Genomic DNA, 23,088 nt, shown 5'->3' on the forward strand with positions numbered 1-23,088 from the left:
CTCCTTCAACCTCAGTCCTCTCTTTGACTCATTTAACCAGAAAAATCCTAAGAAACCACAAAATTGAGAAATACAAATTGAGGGGAAATTGCATCCCAAATCCGTCATTGGAATCCTCGGAAGTAGCAACATTCATCAAGAGTGCAGCTGTTGGAGGGAAGGAGTCCAACTCTGGTCATTTCGGAAGCTCTCGCCAGAAAGTTGAATCCCCGAAAAGCTGCAAAACGAAGACCAGAAAATGTTGAAGCTACAGCCATCTTTCGGTGAATAAGGTAAGCTTTATGATGTTATTGTCCAATGACGGAAGAAGATGCTGAAATGCCAGTGACGAAGAAGATGATATTGTCCAGTGACGGAATCTCGCATATGCAGTGCTGACCTCGCATGTGTCAAACGTGGGGTTGCCTAACCTTTTGACAAGGTAACCTCGCATTTGTCAAATGCGAGGTCTGAAGCAATTTTTTTTTTTTTTATTTTTGTAAAATCAGAAATTCAATAATAAATCGCATTTGCGAAATGCGAACTTAGTGAGCTCGTATTTTGCAAATACAAACATCACTTAGACAGAATGCTACACTAAAAAAGCTCCATTTGTAGAAAAATTTTAAATTTCATAATAAATTTAGAAATTTCTCAGCTAATCTGCACCTTAGATGCTAGGGTTGGGGTGAGTTTTGTGCCTATAAAAAGGTTCCAAAAAATGCAAGAAAGCGATGGGGGATAAATAGGAGCCGAAAAAAGAAAAAATACAGAGGAAAAGGAGAGAAAATTGAGGGAGAAAGGGAAGAAAAAGTGCAGAAAAATTTTTAGGAAGAACACGAGCCAGGGTTGACTATTGGGGGTGTTTCGTGGTCATATTTCGGTCTAGCCTCTCTGGAGCAGATGTTGCTTTCTGGGTAATCTAGAATGATCAAGGAATAATATTGGTGTGAAAAGTTTTGGAAAAAACCGCTGCAACATCTTCAAATTTGGGCTTGAACTTGCTGCCTTAGTCATCTTTAAAATTTCTGCAGCAAAGATCTTAACTTTCAGATTTCAGTTTTGAATCTCACTCTCCTCGGATTTCCCGTGTTTGTTTGGTATCTTCTCATCAAAGGTAACTCTTTTTGCTCACTTCCTTTCCGTATAAGCTTAAATCCTTCCCAATCTGTCAAAATGCTGGTTGCATCTGGGCTTGTTTTGTTTTCTTTTGATGTTCATTTTAGCTTAGATTTTTTATATAATCTTGTGTTAAACGTAATAAGATTGAGTGTTGAGGGTAGAGTTGCGTAATCTATTTGTTTGGATCCAAGATCTTGGTGTTTGGTTGAGATATTGCTGGTGTTTCATCGAATGCGAAAGGAGATTGCAGAAAGCTTCCTGATTGCAGCAAAGCTTCGACCAGGCTACATGAAAATTTTGTGGAAATTTCGTTTTGGTCCCTCAACCTTTGCTTAATTCTGATATGGCCCAAAATCTGAAAAATCTCAATCAATTTTGCCCCTTTTAAATTCTAATCTTCTTTTGCATGCTTTATGTGACCTTTTAGGTAGATTAATCCTGGGATTTAACACATAATTAAGGCTTAGCATTTTTTTTTTTTGTAGATTTATTACTTGGTTGGGTTTTAGTAAAATAGGTTAGGTTGGGTTAAAGTTTTTGTTGTGGGCTTTTGGTTATAGATTGGGGCTTTTTTTGATTGGGTTTTGACTTGGGCTAGGAGGCCAAAGCCCATACTTATTCAGTTGGGTTTGATTGGGTAAAACTATGGCCTGGCCTGTGTATTTTGCTTTGGACTTTAGCTGGGCTTGGGGAGGTTTCGGCCCAACCAAAACAAAAGAAAATGAAAGTTGGCCCAATGGCCCAATTATTTAAGTGATCTGGTGACGAAAAATGCAAGTCAGTCCCTAGACTTTTCAGTAATTATGATGTGAGTCTAAAAACTTTAGGTTTCTTTCAATTAGATCCTTAATTTAATTGTAAATAGGTCCCTAAACTTTATTTTTCTTTCTTTCGCCCCTAATTTTTATAATAATTATAATTTGACCCCAATAACTTTCTTATTTGTTGTAATTAGGTCCCTAGTAGTTTTGATTTCTTAAATATAATTTACTTTTCTTCTTTAATTGTTATTTATACTTCATTTAGGTGATTTAATTGGTAGATTTCATGATTATTTCTATTTCTTTATAATTAAATTAGTGTCTTGATCATTTTATTGATTTTGAAGCATAAGTAGGGCAAATTTCACCCCATTCAACCACAATTTCAAGGGAGGTAACTTCTTTTATTATTTGAAATTCTTTTATGTGCTCCAATGTGTTTTATGTGTAATTGCATGTTTTGAGTGTTTTTTTCTTTTAATTATTCATTTTTATTCATTTTAAGTTTCATTTATTTTATTTCATTTTTGATAATTATTTGAGAGGCATTAAAATGCCAAATTGTAATAGATAGATGATCAGGACATGTATCTAGCTAGTCTATGTAATAGATAGGTTTTAATTTTTGCTAAAAATGTATTTAGTTAAATAAATGTAATAGTTAGGTTATTATTTTTAGAATTCTCCCTTTAGATTGTAATTAGGGCCTCGAATGCAATAGTTAGACTCTTATTTGCGTTTATTTGCTTAGGTGCTTGCATGCTTGTGTGCTTATGTGTTTATTCGCTTTCATTAGAGTTTTGCATCTAAAAATTATGCCTATGTATTATATGTTTTATGTGCATTATGTGTTTAATTCCTTTTATTATGCTTTATATGATTTTATTTAGTTTTAATAAATGCATGACGTCACCACATTAGTCCATCGTTAGTTGTAGCCTTTCTCCCTGATTTCTCACTAGTCCAACGCTAGTGAAGACGTGTAGAAATGGGTTAGTCCAACGTTAGACCCTTTAGGCCGTTTTCGCGCTAGATTCACATTCTTTGCGTGACATTCATCACATCTCATACATGTTTTTCGTTTTTAGGGTCTTTTCTCATCTTGCATGATATTTCCTCTATATATTACCTCTCTCATCCCTATGTGCAAAACATGACATTTAGATTTGCATCTCATTTAGGAAATTAGAAATAGGTTAACTCATTTGTTTGACTATATTAAAAAAGTCACCTTTTGAATATGGGAAATGAACGAGTGTGGCTTCTTAGTCTTAGCACGCTCTCATCCTCTCTATAAAAAGGAAAATTAAAGTCACGAATCTTAGTCTCCCATACCCGTTATGTTGCATTCCTCTCCTTTAGGTCATGTATATTTATATATTATAATTTTTCTTTTCTTTGAGTCTCATTTTTGCATATTCGTGACCTTTTCTAAAAATCATTTAGGGCATCATAATTAATGTGATTTGCACCAATTAAACTTTGAAGAGATATTTCGACCCTTTCGATATTCATTAGATCTAGATTTGCATCCATATAGAAATGTCCTAATGTGATAAGTTTTATAGGTTAGATTAAGAAAAATTTTGACTAAATCACGCAACTAACCCTGGCTAGGTTGAAAGGGTGCCTTAGATCAAATCTTTACCTTCCCTTTCTTCAACCGTGACTCTCGAACTTTTTTTCTTTTGTTTTTCAAAAACCTGGAGTAGTCTAAAAAGGGTTTTGTTTATTTTTTATTAAAAAACATATTTTAAGTGACTTGGTATACCTAAACTCAATACCAAGTGGCAACTCCTGTTTTTTTCTTAAAAACCCTTTTTAGACTATTATTTTGTACCAAAATCGTCGCACTTTTTAAGTCCTATTTTATGCCCTTTTTCTTTTGTTTCTTCCCTAAAATAAAAACTCATTTTTCACTCATCATTTTCAAATAAAATTCAAATTTTCTCGATAACTTATAAATTTTATTTTATTTTTCAAAAAAAATGGGGCGCGACAACAATTATGTTGACATGATTAGTTATATTGTTATTAACTAGGTTTAAAAGAAACAATGACAATTTATAAGTTTTTTAAAATTTTTCTAGCATGCCACTACAAAATGGGGCCAAATATAGGCACATTTCTATAATTGATAATTGATGTGCGTGAGTAGAAGTAATGATTCAAACTTTAGATGGTTTTGTGGAATAAAAGAAATAGAGCTTCTTTAAGCATATCTAAGGATTTAGGAGACTTCAAGAGGAAATTTGCTTTCAAATTTTTTTCAAAATTTTGGTGATTGCGAAAATCTCAAGGTCAACCTTTAAGATTTTTCTACTCTTAAATTTTGGAAATTTTTATTATTTGATTGCAGATGTTAAAGTAGTTATTGATGATCATGCTTAATAGTGACCTTCCAAGTGAAAAAAAAGTATCTTGGATCAAACCAAAAAAAGGAAAATTTGACATTATGTAGTTTGTATCATGTTCTATATGATTTGCTCCATTTGATGATTGGTATTGAATTGTTGTGTTTTTTCTTTTTTTTATCCTAAGTGTTACTTTTATTATCATGGAAAATGGATGTTGGTGTTGTATGAAATATATGTTAAGATTGTTGGTTTTATGCTACTAAATTGAAAAACCTTTTAATGATGACCAATTTTTTTCTTGTTTGTGATTATTCAACAAATAGTCTTTTTTAAACTAAAATGTTGGCAATAGTAGTGCTTACATATTTTGTTTTTCTTGTAGCAGAGTATGCAATTGATTGTGTTATAATAGACATAATAGTATGATATTACAAGTGCAACATGTACATAAGACTTTGAATTGTTGTAAAGTTAGAAAGTTGATATTTTGTTTACGCTCTATGAATGCGGTAATAGTTGCACAAATTGAAGCCTTACTTTTGTAAGCAATTTCACTTATATCCTCTCACATTTGATAAAGTTAAAATAGGTATCTATTGTTCATAGTAAATTAACTACCTAATGCAAAAACTTGAAGGTAATTATAGAATCAAATTATTTTCTCTCTCCTAATACCAATTTTATATTGTTTTTGCATTTGAATTGGATTGATTTGTTATCAACTAATTAGTTTTAGGAGAGATTTTCGATATTTTGAAAATCTCAATGGAGGACAGTGGGACTGTCAAAAACCTCAGGAGATGTTTTTGAAATTATCCCATGACTAGTAGAGTTAATAATAGAAACCTCCTCGAAGGTTTCTTCTAATCACACCTAGTACCCCCTCTCCCCCATGTTTTTGAAATCACACCTAGCACTCTTGGAATGACAATTTTGGTATCATTGTCAGCCTCTCTGTTTGAAAAAAAAGAGTAATAAAAAATAAATTCTAGGAGAGGAATTTATTTTTGTTCCACTTTTACCCACAGGCCAAGATGATTAGTGAATTTTAGGAGATACAAATAGAAACAAATAGGCATATGATATTAATTCAGAAGGTGAGAAGGTAAAAGTGTAATAAAAAAAGAATGTTATAACGACGGACTTCCAAATGACCGTTGCTTCCAATGGTTAAACTGATGATGCTTGATCTCTATAAATTGCTTTCAATGGAAGACACCACCAATACGTAGCACTTAAATGGGAAATTTTGCAGCAAGTTGATTGGAGATTCAGTAAGGAAACAAACAGTTCTAATTGGTACATCGGCAGCTATATTTTTATTCAAATCATAAAAATCGATTTGATGAAGTAGAAGTAATATTTTCAGTGCTTCACACGTTTCCAAACTCAGTAAACATTATGTTAGTCATAGATAATACAAACTTCGGCAGTGATTATTTGGGGTGCATGTTGAAGTATAAGAAAATAAGTAGCGATGTAGATTCCAAGAGCTAATATACCCAAAAAAGTTAACAATCCTACATATTTCAATTTAGAAATCTTACTACAAAATTAATACAACACACACAGAAAAAGGCATGTTCATGGATGCATCAGAGCATTATTTCTACCCTTAAATGCACAATATTGGTGGTTTTTGGGTAATTTCCGCCCTTTTGATAGGGACAGCCTGTCACATCCTACCGCCACGGGTGTTTGGTGTGATTTTGAAAATATGAGGGGTGGGCCAGGTGTGATTAGAAGAAGCCTCAGGTAGATTTCCGATATTAACCCTAAACTAAACGACATTCCATGACCTAAAAAGTAATCCATAATGGATATAAGGATGGGGGGTAGAGATTCACGTGCTTGTTGGCTGGCATCAGTTGCGTCAAAAGTTGGAGCACTCCCCGGTTACCGACAGAGTTTTTGATGGTTACGTCTACGGTGGAAAGTACACTTTTCTGTCCAAAGTAGGCAGAAGAAATGTAAGGAGGCCAACTGTGCTCTGTGGGGACGCACGAATAAGAAATATCCGGGCACCACTCAAGAAAAACCGGTTGTGCGTGGATGAAAAATGTACTCTTAAAAATTTATTCAACATCTAATGCCCAATACTTATATTTGATAAATTAAAATAGTTAATTAAATATACTATTATAATATAAACAATTATATATCATTTCTTTTTTTGGCATTTCACCTAGTTGTCAATTAAGTTTCAATTGAAATAAAGATTTTATAATTATTTAAATTATTCAATAAAATTATCAATTTAAGATGAACATAAATATAAATACATTAAATTGTATTATTGAAATATTTGATTTGATATGAAGGAAAGACAAAAGAAATAGCAATAAATTTTTTAAAAATTCGTGTGAGTCCTCCTTTACTTGTTATTGCAATCATAGTGCCTAATCATAACCGATTGAAACTCATATCCACAAGTTAAATAACGATTTGTGTTATACTGTTTACAATTAAATTTACTATACACTCAAATTAAAACTCTCTTTTTTCCACTAAATTTTCTTTTATATATGATTTATGTATTATCACTTGTTTGTAATTAATTTAACGAAAAGACTCTCTTTAGGCTAAATGATATGTTTTGACAATGTGGATTACTTTTAAGGATTTTAATGAGATTTAGAACACATTTTTTATGCATATAATCTAATTCACATTTTATTTCATTTGAAGTATAATTATTTAAAACATAAGGGACCATATTGATCAAATTTTCAAATATTAGAGACCAAAAATATAAAGTCAAACTTTTGACTAAACCTAAAAAACTTGATTTTGACCATTAGATATTGTAGTTTTCTATTAGTTGTCCTAAATTTACCTAAAATAAAAAAATTTGAGATCATATTTATTTTGGCAAAAATATCAGGAACTAGTTTAATTCATAGACCAAACATGATAGGGTATAATTTGTTAGTATTTTTATTATTAATTTTCCCTTCTATCCCTGACAAATATTGTGTTAATTGCTGATATTTACTCATATTTGGTATTTGGAATCAATTTCAGAAATGAAGCAGAAAACTACCAAAAAGGAGGGACTTTGTGAAAAATATGGAGATTTCTAAGGGCTTCAATCCTTGGGCCCTTGAATTGGTGGGGGACCACAAGCTAGTGAAAGGCATTTGGTCATTTGGGCTTCAAAGAAAGCAACGTAGAGAGACTTGGAACAAGAAGTACTTGGGAGGTTTTGTCCACATGTGTGGGGACCACCTAGATAACTTTTAGTCATCTTTCTTTTGTTGCTTTAAAAGGGGACAACGTACAGAAGCAAAAGATATCTAGGGCTTTAGTTTTAGTTTTTTAGTTTAGTTCTAGTTTTCTTTCTTTGGACTGGCCTCTGACACACGCCAGGTATTCGACAATATTCCCCAACGGGGAGATTTTCTCATGAGGCGTGGTTAAGCTTTTCTAGTCAAGGGGACAACTGACGATTTGGTTCGACAATTACTGTGAGATCGAATCTGTTTTAATTATTTTCTTCATTTATTGGTATTTATATGTTCCTTGATTTTAATTGCTATGGCCTTGTGTATGATTGATTAGTGCGCAATAATTAATTATTCATATAGGCTATTTTTGCTAAATAGGGGTAATTGAATCCGTAATTGTTCGTTATCTCTACCTCAGTAGCAACTGGCGTAATTGGGTTTATGTCAGGGGAGCATATGGTCTAATTTAAACAAACCCTCGTAGCGTGTTTGTTGGTTAGGATTGGGCCTTCTAATTATTAATGCAATCTAGAAATTAAATCCTACGGTCGTACCTAGGGTTATTTTTTGGTTAGAGAAATAGCTAACGGTCGTACCTTAGCTATCGAGAAATTAAGGAAGGGTTGGTTGTTTATCGCGTGCATGACAACTATAACTAATCTATTGCTAAATGTTGGAATTATTTGTGCATCAATGATCAGTGCATGAACCATTTCTGATGTGTACCCTTGGCTAGAGTTTCCCCAATCATTTCTTTTAATTAATTATTTTCTGCAGTTAATTTATTTAGTTAGCATTTAATCAAAAACCCCCCATACTTTGGACTCTAGAAGAAACAAATTATCCCCAGTCCCTGTGGATTCGACCCTACTCACCGCTATATACAAAATCTGTATTTTTCTCGAGTAGGTATTTATTATTGTACAGGTTCGGCACCTGTCAAAAACATCAGGGACCAAAATTGCTTATCTTCCTTTATTTTAATCATGTTTGATATCCCAACTCTTTCTTTTATATTTATGCTTCAATTATTTCAAATATCAAACTCAATTTAAAAATAAAAACTATTACAATATTTGTTTTGACATATACAAAATTCACTAAATAATGTTAAAAATTTCACTCATTTTCCGTTATACCAATTTCGTCTACCTTTCCGTACCTTTGTTTTTCATGTTTGTTTGACGTTCACTTTTTCATTCTTCACTTTTCATTGGGACCCACATCTCGGTTGGAAAGTTCACAAAATATTTTCTAAGTAATGAATATTAGATGATGAACAAATTTTTACGACGACTTTTGTTGTAATTTTAAAATGTATTGCATTATTTCATACAAGCACAACCGGCTCCCTCCAATGCCCAGTACATTAATTATTTCTCTGTCGGTCTTTGTCCGTCCCCACAGAGCACGGTTGGCCTGCTTGCATTGTTTCTGCGTCTATGGGCAGAAAGGAGTAGACGTAACGTTAGGAAGTTGTCGTTGTCCGCCGGTTCAATTTGGGTCGGCCTCCGACCAAAGTAGGCCCCAACTTGGCATCTTGCACAGGGCGTCACCTGCTCATGTACCCTTCTGTCGGCAGTCTGGCTCTTACCATTATTTATGACTGTGACTTTTCTTTACCATTTGCATTTTCTGTGATGCGAATTTTTCTATGAGAATTATCTCATTGTTTTTACTTTTCTTTTTTTTCTCTATTTGTTTTTTTGGAGAATAATGTATTGGTATGCATTTTTAAAATCTGAACCATGAAAATATTCACAAGTCATTCATTTATCGTGTTCTGCTTCTTTTTTATATGTTGGAACTTAGAGATGGAATAACTGAGAATTGAGCTTGCGAGACACTAACAAAAGTTTGAACGTCTTTCAAGATGAAGGGACACTTCCTTCAAAAAGATAAAGTGACACTTAGCGAATGAATAAATGACAATTGGGTATGCCATGTACTAAGGAAAAGCCAAATGTATTTGAAGACAAAGTGGCTGCTTTATGAAAGTTATTCACGAGTAATAAAATCGAAAGTTGTGATACGGGGATAAGATGGTTACGTCTACGGTGGAATGTTCACTTCTCTGCTCATAGCAGGCAGGAGCAATGCGAAGATAAGATGGTTACGTCTACGGTGGAAAGTTCACTTTTCTGCCCATAGTAGGCACGCACAAAGAAGGATATCCAGACACCACCGGTGAAAATCGGCTGTGCGTGGATGAAAAATGTAATACATTTTAAAATCATAATAAAAGTCTTCTTAAAAATTTGTTCATAACCTAATGTTCAGTACTTATATTTGAAAAATTAAAATAATTAATTAAATATTCTATTATAATATAAACAACTATATGTCATTGAATTAATTAAATAATATTTTCTTTTTTTATTTTTGACATTTCAACTAATTGTCAATTAAGTTTCAATTGAAATAAAAGATTTTCAAGTCCATATCATCTCAACCGTACCGACGTTGGAATCCTCAACTTAAAGCTTTAAAAACTGAATGCTTTTCTTTCAATTTCCATGTCTCATGGTTTTAATGAAAAATTCATCATTCCAAGACTTCCCATACAATCATACACATGGTATCTGACAAGGATGTAGTGCAATTGTATTTTATGCTATTCTGTCCGGTTGTTGTGCGTGTTTAAATTTTTCATGTACAAATATATGAAAATATTTTATTGAATATATATTAAATATTTTATTTTTACACATCACTTTTATTACGAATATAACAATGTAACATAATTATACACCAACTAATATTAAAAGTACAATACTCGGATAGAACCCCAACCGCACTAAATCCTTTCCCCGTATCAGAAAACAAACCATAGCACAAAAACCAACTATAAACAAGCTTTTATATGTCTGACTTCTCTGGTTTTTTGGCAAGAGAAATGATAAGATTATTATAGAAGCCTTTGCCCAAGCGGATAACCTTTGCTGCATTCGTCGCAAACCTGTGGAATATGTCAGGTATAATAGCTTCTCCAAAATGATTTGCGAGGATGGGTTCGTAAACTGATCTAAGTAATGATGCCACATGCGCTGCTCTAGCATGTTCATCGCTGTATTCTGGGGAATGGGATCTTACTTGGCAATCATCATCAATAGAGAAGCCAGCATCATAACGGAGCTTAAAAGTCTCCAAGTACAAAATTTCAAAAGAACCTTCCTCCTCAACTATGCACTTTAATTCTTCTACTGAAGCTGCATAGATTGGAACATTGAAACTGTCCAATTTTTCTTCCTCCAGATGTCCCTGTATTCATATGCCAATCATCAAGTCAATTCGAATTACTGGACGTACAAGACTTGGAAATCAGCCAATTTGCTAAAACGTCAACTCTAGAATAAAACGTGCAGCTTTTTTCCTTAATTTCAATATGAATATATGATTATTACTTGGGCTTTTAGTTCATATCAAAAATTTGCCAAAAAAGATTAAATAATGAACTATTTCTTCCTTTCCAATACCTGTTTAACCAAAAAGGGGGAAAAAAAAGATAGCCGACAAATTAAATCCCCCTATATTTCCAACTTCCAACAAATTATTGGAAGGGAAAGAATTATCTTAACTGTATTGGAGTTGTGACGCCTAACTCCTAATTAAAGGTTGCTACCATCTGATTTACGGTGAACTTGGTCTACACAGAGTTTATTCTATCAAGGTTACAAGAATAAAATTGCGTCCATTTTTCAGCTAAGGTAGGAACCCTGAATATGCTAGCTAGCCATCTAGTTTATTTCAGATAACAAGCAATGAGCATCTGATCATCAAAGAGACAGAGAAATGATTAACCTCAACAACCAAGTCGTTTATTGCCATCTCAAGTAAGTCCATGGTATTCGGGCCGTCGAATTCATCTCCTTTACAAATGCAAGTAAGGAGCATTCGGCCGCGTGAAAGCAACTCTTCCGAACGAATCCTTAAAAATGTGGTAAAATCTTTCGTAAATTGATCCAAATATGCCTTCTGGACGGGCGGAGGACTTGCTTTGGAAGAGTAAATGCTCCTTTTGTTCGCAGTGATCCCCAATTCAGTCACCAAACCGCTGGGAACCTGCAGTCTAAAGCTGGTTCCCTTTAGAAATCTCTTTCTTGGATTCCTGTGGATATCTTGAGAATTATTAAAGAAATTTCCATGCATAGTTACTAATGTGTTGAATGAAAATCATGAACTATTTTTGCTACAAGAAAAAGTAAAAAGATAAAAGGGAGTAATTCAAAGACCTGGGATAAAAATTGAAGACTGTAAGAAGAGTGTAAAAAATGCATTGACTCCTCGGGGAAGAGTCTGCCGTGGAAAGAGCCAGGCATTGCGGCTATTAGGCACGATCCTATCTTGCGTCCATTTTCTTTCTCAAGTTTGCGGTAGAAACTTGGCAGCAACATGAAAACCGAATTGAAATCATTTTGGAAAAGATCAGTCAGAAAAACCTGAATGGTGGGACGTTCTAATTCATTCTTCATTTCTTGCCTAACTTTGTCAATACTTTGTACAATGTCCCGAACTGTTAAAAGTGTGTTTGGTCCGGAAGCGCATCCCAAATCCGCAACTTTAATGCACTTGTTGATGTTGGGCAAGTTGGCCCGCAACAATTCCCCTACGCATTGTTCAAGGACAGGTTTCACCTTGGCGAGAACCAGTTGCTACACATACCACTCCAAAATACAAATGTTAAGGGGCGAAAAAAGACATACTAAGTTAGAGATCGACGTATCATAGCATGATTTACTACTACTCTGTGTGTGTGTGTGTGTGTGTTAAAGAGAGAGATAGAGAGACAGACAGACATTGAAGGATGAATTCTTGGCGTAGCTTGCATCGCCTTCGCCTCCATTCATATGCAGGACTTCTTGGAGCTCCATTCATATGCAGGACTTGTACATAAATCGAATTGGGACTGCTAAAGAAGGTGTCTGTTAATGATTAATTGTGCGAAATTTCGGACTTAAATGGCGAAAATTTCTTAGATGCGTATGCGTAGAAAAATCTGTCAATTGGTCAAGAGAAAGAGCACAGCCAATGGGAACCACACACAATTGGGATAAAATGGGCCTAGGCCGGTGAAGAGTTGATTGAGGGGATAATTTCAGAAACCTCCTATGAGGTTTTTGACAATTTCACTCAGCTCCCCTAAGGTTTCAATAATTCATAAACCTCCCTCAGTCCAATCAAATGACTAAAATGTCCTCCACTTAATAGTCAATTCATAAAGGGACATTTAAAACCGAAAAATACTTCTTATTATTCTACTTGTCATTTTCTAGTTTCAAAAAGCAATCTCCATCAATTTTCTAGTTTTCATTTTTTCCTCCCTCCCTCCCTTCCTCTTTAATATTCTTCTCTCTTTTTCTCCTACAACCACTTCTCCCTCTCACCAAATATCGCGCTCCATTTTTACCAACCATATCAATTTTTTACCATCTCCAAAATTTATCTGTATTTTTTGTCTTCCTATCCTTTTTTACTATAAAAATTTTAGACCCTTTCTTTTTTTTTTTCTCCAATAGTTTTACTCTTTACAAATATTAGCCAATTGACGTTACCAAATCAACAAGGTGCAGACTATAGATTTTATTGTCAAACTAGGGGAAGATGAAAAAGGTAGCAGTGGTATAGGGAAAAAATGAAATTGAGATTTGGAACATAAAAAAATGACTATTATGTTTGTTAAGTAAAAAGTCTAGCAATTACTCATTGGTTCTCTCTTTTATTTATTTATTGATTGTGGTTTTACTATAAAGATAGAATTTTATTTCTATTTCTTATAGTGTTAGAGCAATGATGAATTATATTCTTAGGGACATGCGGGCATTTCTTAGTTTAGTATTGGTAGTGGTGGTAATGAGTTACATTAGGCAAGAATTAACAAGTAATGAATTTTGAAATGATTTGGAGTTACTGGACTTTGTTTATTTTAGTGAATATGACACGTATAAGAAATTAAAAATTAAAACCTTATTTTGTTTTATCTTATTCTCTGAAGAAGGGTATTTTAGCATATTTATGAAAAATTATAGGCTATTGGGTCTATATTGTTACATAAACCTTAAAAGTAAGGGATGTAGGTGTAATGTTTAAAACTTGAGGGGAGCTTTATGTAATTACTACAAACTTCAAGGGAGGTTTCTGAAATTATCCCTTGACTGAGAGGGTACTTTTAAACGCGCAGAAATTCTGGTAAGTGGGAAGAGAATTTCAAGTTAGCCCGCGTAAAGGAGCAAAAAATAATAATTATTGGCGTGCATTAAATTCCTTAATAGCAAGAAGTGTTGGTGGACTAAAGTGAACAATAACGTTAAAAAAAAAATTGTCGACAGGTTAGTGGAGTGTAATCGAAGGAGGGGTATTGATTTCCCATTAACAACCCAAAAGAGGGCAATTAATGCATTGTATGAGGATTTAGGACCTTAACGCAAAAATCATCTTCAAGTGCAAGAAATGCTGCAGTAAAAAGAATAAATGATTGTTAAAAAAGAATAAGGTGGTGTTTGGTTTGAATGTTGGAATCGGATTCGGATTTGGAATAATTTATCCTGGATTTGGAATGAAGTCCATCATTTCAATACATCTGTTTGGTTCAGTACCAAGATTGTATATCATTACTATAGTTGATATTTGGTTCATTGGCTCTTTCGAAATGGGATATAAGAAATTTTCACAAATTAAATATATTAGTAAATTTAATATAACCAATTAATAATTTCTATTAGTAAATATGTGTAATTATTAATATAATTGAAAATATCAATTATATTACATATACTAATATACATTATATAATACATATAACTAATAATATCATTATTATAAGTTTGTAACTAATTAAATTAAATATTATATATAATTAAATATAATTATACAAATATTATAATATAATTATATAATATAAAAAATTAATAATGTTGGTCGTAAATATAATGATGACAATTTTTTTTCTTGTTTGTGATTATTCAACAAATAGTCTTTTTTTAACTAAAATGTTGGTTGTAGTAGCGCTTACATGATTTGTTTTGCTCGTAGCAGAATATGCAATTGATTGTGTTCTAATAGACATAATAGTATGATATTACAACTGCAACATGTACATAAGACTTTGAGTTGTTGTAGAGTTAGAAAATTGATATTTTATTTACATTCTATGAATGCAGTAATAGTTACACAAATTGAAGCCTTACTTTTGTAAGCAATTTCACTTATATTCCCTCACATTTGATAAAGTTAAAATAGGTATATATTGTTCATAGTAAATTAACTACCTAATGCAAAAACTTGAGGGTAATTATAGAATCAAATTATTTTCTCTCTTCTAATAATAATTTTATATTGTTTTGCATTTGAATTGCACTGATTTGTTATTAACTAATTAGTTTTAGGAGAGGTTTTGAGTTTTTTGTCAAAATAACACTCTTTCTAAAAAATATTCCCAATATGATTCACTTTCAAATTTTATTCCCAAATCGATGTTATTGTTGCCACCTAATTACCTTGATTGCCATGTAAGATAACAAGAAAGGAAAGCTTTAATCTAGTTTATAGTTTCCAATAAAAACTAAAAATTTAAACTGTTTTATTATAGAGGCACAAGAAAATTGCATAACTTTGATAATTTCCTTATAATTATTTAAAATAAATTTTACCATTATTGACCTTGCTATTATTGCTCTCTACAATTTTTTTAAATGTATCAAACTTATTGCATATATTTTTTAAAAAATTAATTTGCAAAATACAAAAATTGCAATGAACATTATAAGCAATAACAAGAAAAAGTTACAAAAACTTCAAGGCTATCATATTTTTTTATGTTATGCTTCCTACTCCTTGAAAAGAACTTTTACAAAAAGTAATTAAACTATTGCAATTAAGATAATGCTAAAGTTTCTCAAAAGTAACACAAGCTATTAATTGATGTTGAATAAATGTGCAAAAATACTTCAAGTATACGAGATTATTTGATTATGTGATAGAGAGGCACTACAAATGAACATGCTTATATTGAGCATGAATTTATGTTGTTACGGAGTTTTCCTCTTAGACATTTTATCAAACACACCGTGTGAGAAATCATTTGTTAAAGCAATTAGTATTCAAAATTTTTTGAAGGCCATAGGAATGTTCCAAAAACTGCACAATAGAAAAGACAAGAGAATAATCTTCATTTACCTTGAAATTATCAATTCGAGGAGAATATTTTCATCTACATATACAATATCAGGAATGATAATGAAATTTTAGATGTTGTTAATATAAATATTGGCATTTAACAATTACATTTGATAAGGAAAAATAACGAAAGGACACAAAATAATAAATGAAAAAAAAGTGGGAAGGTTCAGAGAGAGAATCAGGGAAGATATTAGTTGGAAAAGAGAGATAGAATGTGTCTCTATATCTATCCTACCACAGATGCAACCTATATGGAAAAAAAAAGAATTATAAAGGTAATAAATTTTAAAATTAGGTTACTTTGGGTATATGTTTCAAAAGAAAAGTTATTTTGGCAATAAACTCAGAGGTTTTTGATGTTTTGAAAATCTCAAAGAAGGACAGTGGGACTATCAAAAACCTCATGGGATGTTTATGAAATTATCCCATAATCAGTGATGTGTTTTTTCTTTTTTGGGATAAACTAAAGGGTTAATATTAGAAACCTCCCCTGAGGTTTCTTCCAATCACACCTGGTACCCCCCATGTTTTCGAAATCACACCTAGCACCCCTGGAATGACAATTTTGGCACATTGTCAGCCCCTCTATTTGAAAAGAGTAATAAAAAATAAAATATAGGATAGAGACTTTATTTTTGTTCCACTTTTACCCACAACCCAAGATTATTAGTGAATTTTAGAAGATAAAAATATAAACAAATAGGCATATGATATTAATTTAGAAGGTGAGAGGGTAAAAGTGTAATAAAAAGAATGTTATAACTACGGACTTCCAGATGACCATTGCTTCCAATGGTTAACTGACGATGCTTGATCTATGTAAATTGCTTTCAATAGAAAACACCACCAATATGCAGCACTTAAATGGGAAATTTTGCAACAAGTTGATTGGAGATTCAGTATAGAAACAAACAGTTCTAACTGGTACATCGGCAGCTATATTTTTATTCAAATCATAAAAATCGATTATTTTCATGAAGTAGAAGTAATATTTTCAGTGCTTCACATGTTTCCAAACTAAGTCAACATTGTTAGTCATGGATAATACAAACTTCAACAGTGATTATTTGGGGTGCACGTTGAAGTATAAGGAAATAAGTAGCAATGTAGATTCCAAGAGCTAATATACACCAGAAAAGTTAACGATGCTACGTATCCCAATTTAGAAATCTTTTAGTTCTTGCTTACTACAAGATTAATACAACACACACAGAAAATGACATTTTCATGTATACATCAGAACATTTCTACCCTTAAATGAACAATATTGGTGGTTTTTGGGTAATTTCTCCCCGTTTGATTGGGACAGTGATAGGTCGAAATTTGTTATTAAATTTATAATTAATTTTCTCTTTATTCTTACCGAATATTGTTTTAATTGTCGGATTCTACTCATGTTTGGCGTTTTGTATTAATTGCAGGGCATTAGAGTAAAAAGTGCTAAAAGGGGGTGATTTTCTTGGAGTTGATTGTCAAATGCAAGTTTTTCAATTCAAGATGGAGTCTACATGGAGTATTGGTTGAAAATTAGAAAACTGCCACTTTTTATTAGATGTTTTATTAGGGAACAACTAGCACCATTTTGAGGGTTTTCCTTTTTCAATTAGATTTGGAGTTTTATTTATTTTCCTTCGGTTGGTAGAGGCGGAGGATTGGTACTTAATAGAAAATAGAACAAAGCCTCACGAAGGGGGACTTGGCCATTCTCTATCGTTTTCTTCCTTTCCTTTCGTTTAACTATTGTATGCTTATGCGATTGAATTCAATGTCGTGCAACTAAATTTCCTTTTTCTAGCCGAGGAGTAACACAAATTTGGTTCATCTACGTCTGTGAGATCTAATCGTTTTTATTGATTTCTTTTATTCACTAATATTTGTATGTCTTCTAGTTTAATTTCTCATTATTGTTAGTTGTTTGAATATCAAAGACGCCTGATATTTAATTCAATCTAGCGAACTATTGTCAATTAGGACAGTTAAATCCATAATTATTTAATTGTCTTAAATTAGTGACAACTAACGTAATTGAGGTCACGTTAGAAAGATATACGATCTAATTTAAATAAACCTTAATAGTACGTTTATTGATTAGATCAGAATTTTTCTAGTTTTTAATGCAAGTAAGAAATTAAATTCTATGGGCGTACTTAGGGTAGTTTCTTTGTTAGAGAAGTAGTTAATAGGCATACTTTAACTATCGAGACATTAAGGAAAAGTTAGTTGTTTATCGCGTGTATGACAACTATAACCTGTTTATTAGTGAATAATTGAGAGAATTTTTGCATCGATGATCAGTTGTATGAACCACTTCCAGAGTTAATTCCTTGGCGAGAGCTTGTTAATTCTTGGTTTAATTTAATTTACTCTTGTTTAATTACTTTTATTTTCATTAAGTGTTTTATTCTAATTTTAAATCTCCCAAAACCCCCCCCTTAATTGACTATGTTTGAAAAGAAACAAGTTTCCTCCAATTCTTGTGGAGACGACCCTACTTGCCATTGTACTCGTTTATATCTTTTAGAGTAGGAATTTATTATCGCACAGGTGCGACACTTGTCCGACAGCCTATCACATCCTACTGCCAGGGGTGCTTGGTGTGATTTTGAAAACATAGGGGGTGCTAGGCTGATTAGAAGAAACCTTAGAGGAGGTTCTGATATTAATCCTGTAGACACCAAAATTTTACCAATTCATTTTATTTTTATTGTTATCTTTAATTTTTTTAAAGTTGTTTAAATGAAATCATTTTTACTTGATTGGTTTTCTTTTGTATGAAAGTGAAGAAAGGAAAAGAAAAAAAAATGGAAGTGAAAAAAAAAATCAGATTTTTGCATAAAAAAAATTTTGAAGCTTCGTGTGTGTGTGTGACGCACACGCGTAGTTTCCTTCTTCTCCAGAATTGCAGCAAAGGCAAACTAGTACGACAACTGGATTTTGGAGCATTTTGGATTCAAATTTTCTTTCTTTTCTTTTTCCCCAAACATATCAGTACAAGAGGCCACCTCATCCTACTAAGAACCATCAAGAATCTTCTGGAAAAGTGGCAATCGAATGGTCCAAAAAATAAGCAGCAAAAATGGTTTCATCTCAACCCTTGAGAGGAGGGTTTTGAGAAGTTTGATCTCATTTAAATAGCAAAGGACGTAGCTTTAGGGTAAAGGGGAGGAGAGGAAAGTCAGCTGCACAAAAATCTGGGGTAGGAAAGAAAGAAAAGAATGAAAAAGAAAGGCAAACAAAAAAAAAAATTTTGTAGAAAATTTTCCAAAAGAACAGTCTGGTCGACTAGCTATCTTGGAGCTTGATTTACTCCTTCGATACAGCTCCATTGGGGGAGATTGTTTCTGGGTAATCTAGGGAGTCAGTACAGAAGGTTTTGTTTAGAAAATTTTCTAGAAAAATGTTCGAAAACCCTTCGGATAGAGCCCTCAAGTTGCTGCTCTGCTATCACCGGTGTCTTCTGCAATTTCACTTGAAGATTCAACAAATCTTCTTTTCTCGCGTTTTTCCTGTTCTAATCTGATCCGAAATCATCCTCAGATATTCACGTGAATTTTCCTTACCCCATTCGACGTTCGTGCAAGAGATTTGAGTATGTTTATAAGAGCTTATGTTCAAAAAGGTTGGATCTATATTTTTTTAAGATTATTTATAAGAGTTTTTGGACCTTGTTTGAGGTTTATTTGAGTCCATAATGTCATGAGTTTCGTGGATATATAAAAATCCGGGTTTAAAAGTAAAAAAAAAAGGACTTCCAGTGAGTTTTCGGCCATTTTGATCAGAATTTTTCCAATTTCCGACAGGTCAACCCGCCAGAAGTTTTTTTTAAATTTCTTTTCTTTTATTTTTGCTCCGATTTTTCTTGTTTTGTTTTATTAGGTTTGATCCGATTTAGGTAGTAAATGGCTAATGAAATGTGTTTTTGGGCTGAAAAAAATTGGGCCAAAACTTGATTTTTAGTTGGATTCATGTATGGGCTTTGTAGCTTAGGCCCAAAGTTTTGTGATGGATTTGATTTAATAAATGTTAATGGATTGATTGATGGGCCAAGATGTTTGGGCCCAAGTTAAACCAACTAAGGAAAATGGCAATGATTTTGCAATTTAGTCATTGATTTTTGAGTAATTTCACTATGGCTCTAAAATTTTGGAGTTCTTTCATTTAGGTCTTTAATTTGCACTTTGGTATCTGAACTTTATCTTTTATTGAATTTTGATCCCTAATTTTTTTCAATAATTATAATGTGACCCCAAAATCCTTTTAATTTTTTCAATTTTGTCCCTAATCTTCATTATTTCTTAACTACAATAGTTTATCTCATTTAATTGTTAATCATGCTTCATTTAACTGCATTTAACTAGCAAATTTTAGGAATTTTATGTTTATTCATATTTCTTTATAATAATAAAGTGAATTTGCTATATGTTTACATTTTTAAAAATTATTAGTTAAATTATTGCCTAGACTATTTTGTTGGTTTTGAAGTATAAATAGGGCAAGTTCTATCTTATTTAACCACTACTTCAAGGGAGGTACTTTTTATTATTTTAGTTCTTTTATGTGCTCCTATTTGTTTTTTATATAGGTAATTGCATGTTTTAAGTGCATTTTCTTTTCTTTTATCTTATCTTATTCATTTTTAGCTTTCATTTATTTTATTTATTTAAAATTTGATGATTATTTGGGAGGCATTTAAAGGCCAAATTATAATAGATAGGTGTCCAAGAAATGTACTTTTTACTTTTTATTATTTTAGTTCTTTTATGTGCTCCTATTTGTTTTTTATATAGGTAATTGCATGTTTTAAGTGCATTTTCTTTTCTTTTATCTTATCTTATTCATTTTTAGCTTTCATTTATTTTATTTATTTAAAATTTGATGATTATTTGGGAGGCATTTAAAGGCCAAATTATAATAGATAGGTGTCCAAGAAATGTATTCAGTGAAGCCATGTAATTAGTTAGATAGATTTTATTTTCATCGAAATTGTAATTAGTTAGATAAATGTAACAGATAGATTTATTATTTTCAAAATTCCCCTTCTAGATTGTAGTTAGGGTCTCCAATGTAATAGTTAATATTTATTTACTTGCATGCTTGTGTGCTTATGTGTTTTATTCGCTTTCTCTAGGATTTTACATCTAGATATTATACCTATGTGCTATGTGCACTATATGCTCTATATGTTTTATGTGTTTTAATTATGTTTCATATGCTTTATTTATTCATAATAAATGCATGACATCGCCACACTAATTCAATGCTAGTTGTGGTCTTTCTCCATGATTTCTCACTAGTCCAATGCTAGTGAGGACTTGTAGAAAAGGAATAATCCAATTCTAGATCCTTTAAATCATTTTCATGCTAGATTCATATCTTGTGTGACATTTATTACATCTCATACATTTTTTTTTTCCTATTTTTAGATTATTTTCAATTGCATGACATTTCCCCTACTATCATTCTCTTACCCTCTATATGTTTAGATCATATCATTTAGAATTGCATTTCATTCTAGGAAGTTAGAAGTAGGCTAGTCCATTTGCTTGATTAGATTAGGAGAGTCACCTTTTGAATATAGAAAATGAGCGAGTATGACTTTTTAGCCTTAGCACGCTATTACCCCTCTATAAGAAGAAAAATTAAGTCATGAATTTGAGTCTCCCATACCCATCATGTTGCATTCCCCTTTTCTAGGTCATGTACATTTATCTATATTATAATTTCCTTTTTGAATCTTATCTTTTGCACTTTTCGTGACCTCTTCAAAGAATCATTTTTGGGCATTACAATTAATGTGATTGGTACCAATTAAATTTTGAAGAGACATTTTGACCCTCCCGATAACTTTTAGGTCTAGATTTGCATCCATATAGAAGCATCCAAAATGTGATAAATTTTATAGATTAGATTAGAAAATTTTTTGACTAAATCTCACAACTAATTTTGGCTATGTTGAAAGGGTACCTTAGATCAAATCTTTGCTTTTCCTTTCTTCAAACATGATTCCCGAACTCTTTTATCTTGTTTTCAAAGATTTGGAATTGTCTAAAAGGGTTTTATTTGTTTTTATTTAAAATATATTTTGGATGACTTTCTATACCTAAATTCAATACCAAGTGGCAACTCTACTCTTTTTTAAAAATTCCTTTTAGACTATTATTTTGGACTCAAACCATCGCATATTTTAAGTCCCATTTTTGATCCTTTTTCTTTATTTATTTTCTAAAATCAAAAACTCATTTTTTTAACGTAACTTTTTCTTTTATTTTAAAAAATGGAGCGCGACAAACCCTAAACTAAACAACATTCCATTACCTTAAAAATAATCCACAATGGATTTAAGGATGGGAGGTTGAGATTCACATGTGTCAAAAGTTGAAGCACTCTCCGATTATCGACAGAGTTTGACTATGTTTGTCCATACAACGTTAGGAAGTTGTCATTGTCCGTTCGTACAATTTTGGTCAACCTCCGACCAAACTAGGCCCCAGCTTAGCATCTTCCACAGGGTGTCACTTGCTCACGTACAGTGTTTTGAAAATCGGATCAGGCTGGCCAGTTTGACTGGTTGAATCGCAAAATGGCCATGATACTGGTCCGGTTCTATATTAAAGTTGACTTTGTAAGAAAATCGGTCAAAATCAGTCAAACCCCGTCAAAATTGGTGAACCAGTGGTTTCTAGTTTTTCAACTTTCTTCTCAATATTTTTTTAAGTTTTAAAAACACAACTACCAAGGATCGAACTCCGGACCTTTGTAACAGAAGACGAATGTAGTAACCATTGTACCATCACATCCTATTAGTCTTTTTTTGATAACTCATTTATATAAAACAAACATCCATCTTTCTTTTCTCTGTTTTTCCTATAAAATCTCATCCTCTCATGACTCTTTCTTTCTAATCTTGAACTCTCTCTCTCTCTTTCCCCTCTTTTCTTTTGCCACTCCCTTTTTAATCAAACCTCTTTAGTTTTAATTTATTGATGTTTTCTTCCATCTTTTAATTTTGTTTTTGTCCATTAAATTGAAAAAAAATTTAAAAAAGAATTATTTTTCTTTAACCCTAAAGACTAATTATTAAATGCCACAACCATTCACTTTTATCTCATTTTTTATTTCTTATCAAATTTGCATTTCTATTTTCGATTCTCCTGATTTCCTTCAAACTCCAAACTTCTTTTTTTAATTGCAATCTCTAAATTCGAAAAGTGTAAATTAAAATTTAAACTCACAATGTCTAAATTCCCGTAAATGTTAATTTTGTACAATTTTAAAATATTGTGATATTTTTGGGTTGGATTTAAGATTATTTTTGGTAGATATAATTGAGATTGAGATAAAATTTATTTGTTTCAACTTATAATTTAAAAAGTTTATTTTTGAAAATCCAAGTTATTTGAAAATATTAAACTTTTCATCATATAAAGTTTTAAATTAGTCTATTGCATGTCTTATTTTGTGCATATA

At 32.1% G+C, this 23,088-nt stretch overlaps 1 protein-coding gene and 1 long non-coding RNA gene across 3 annotated transcripts in view; one reads left to right on the forward strand and one right to left on the reverse strand.

The window, feature by feature from the left end:
• Positions 1–10,130: 10,130 nt before the first annotated feature.
• The window catches only part of LOC113777719 (probable caffeine synthase 3), a 29,419-nt gene continuing 16,461 nt past the window's right edge, over positions 10,131–23,088 (reverse strand). Inside the window, exons 1-4 of one of the 2 annotated variants that reach the window (XM_027322902.1) lie at positions 12,243–12,444; positions 11,679–12,098; positions 11,248–11,508; positions 10,131–10,707 (exon numbers count right to left, since the gene is read on the reverse strand). In XM_027322902.1, coding sequence (XP_027178703.1) covers positions 10,306–10,707; positions 11,248–11,508; positions 11,679–12,098; positions 12,243–12,317 — 1,158 coding nt within the window. In that variant the 5' untranslated portion in view covers positions 12,318–12,444 and the 3' untranslated portion in view covers positions 10,131–10,305. Of the gene's footprint in view, positions 10,708–11,247; positions 11,509–11,678; positions 12,099–12,242; positions 12,445–23,088 lie in introns of those variants that run through there. The other variant, XM_027322900.1, reaches the window with a different exon arrangement.
• On the forward strand, positions 20,243–20,643 carry LOC113777720. Its single transcript, XR_003469208.1, has 2 exons — positions 20,243–20,335; positions 20,541–20,643. It is a non-coding gene; the product is annotated as an uncharacterized LOC113777720 (long non-coding RNA).

This window comes from Coffea eugenioides, chromosome 7 (genome assembly GCF_003713205.1).
Source record: "Coffea eugenioides isolate CCC68of chromosome 7, Ceug_1.0, whole genome shotgun sequence".
In the NCBI taxonomy this organism is placed as follows: domain Eukaryota; kingdom Viridiplantae; phylum Streptophyta; class Magnoliopsida; order Gentianales; family Rubiaceae; genus Coffea; species Coffea eugenioides.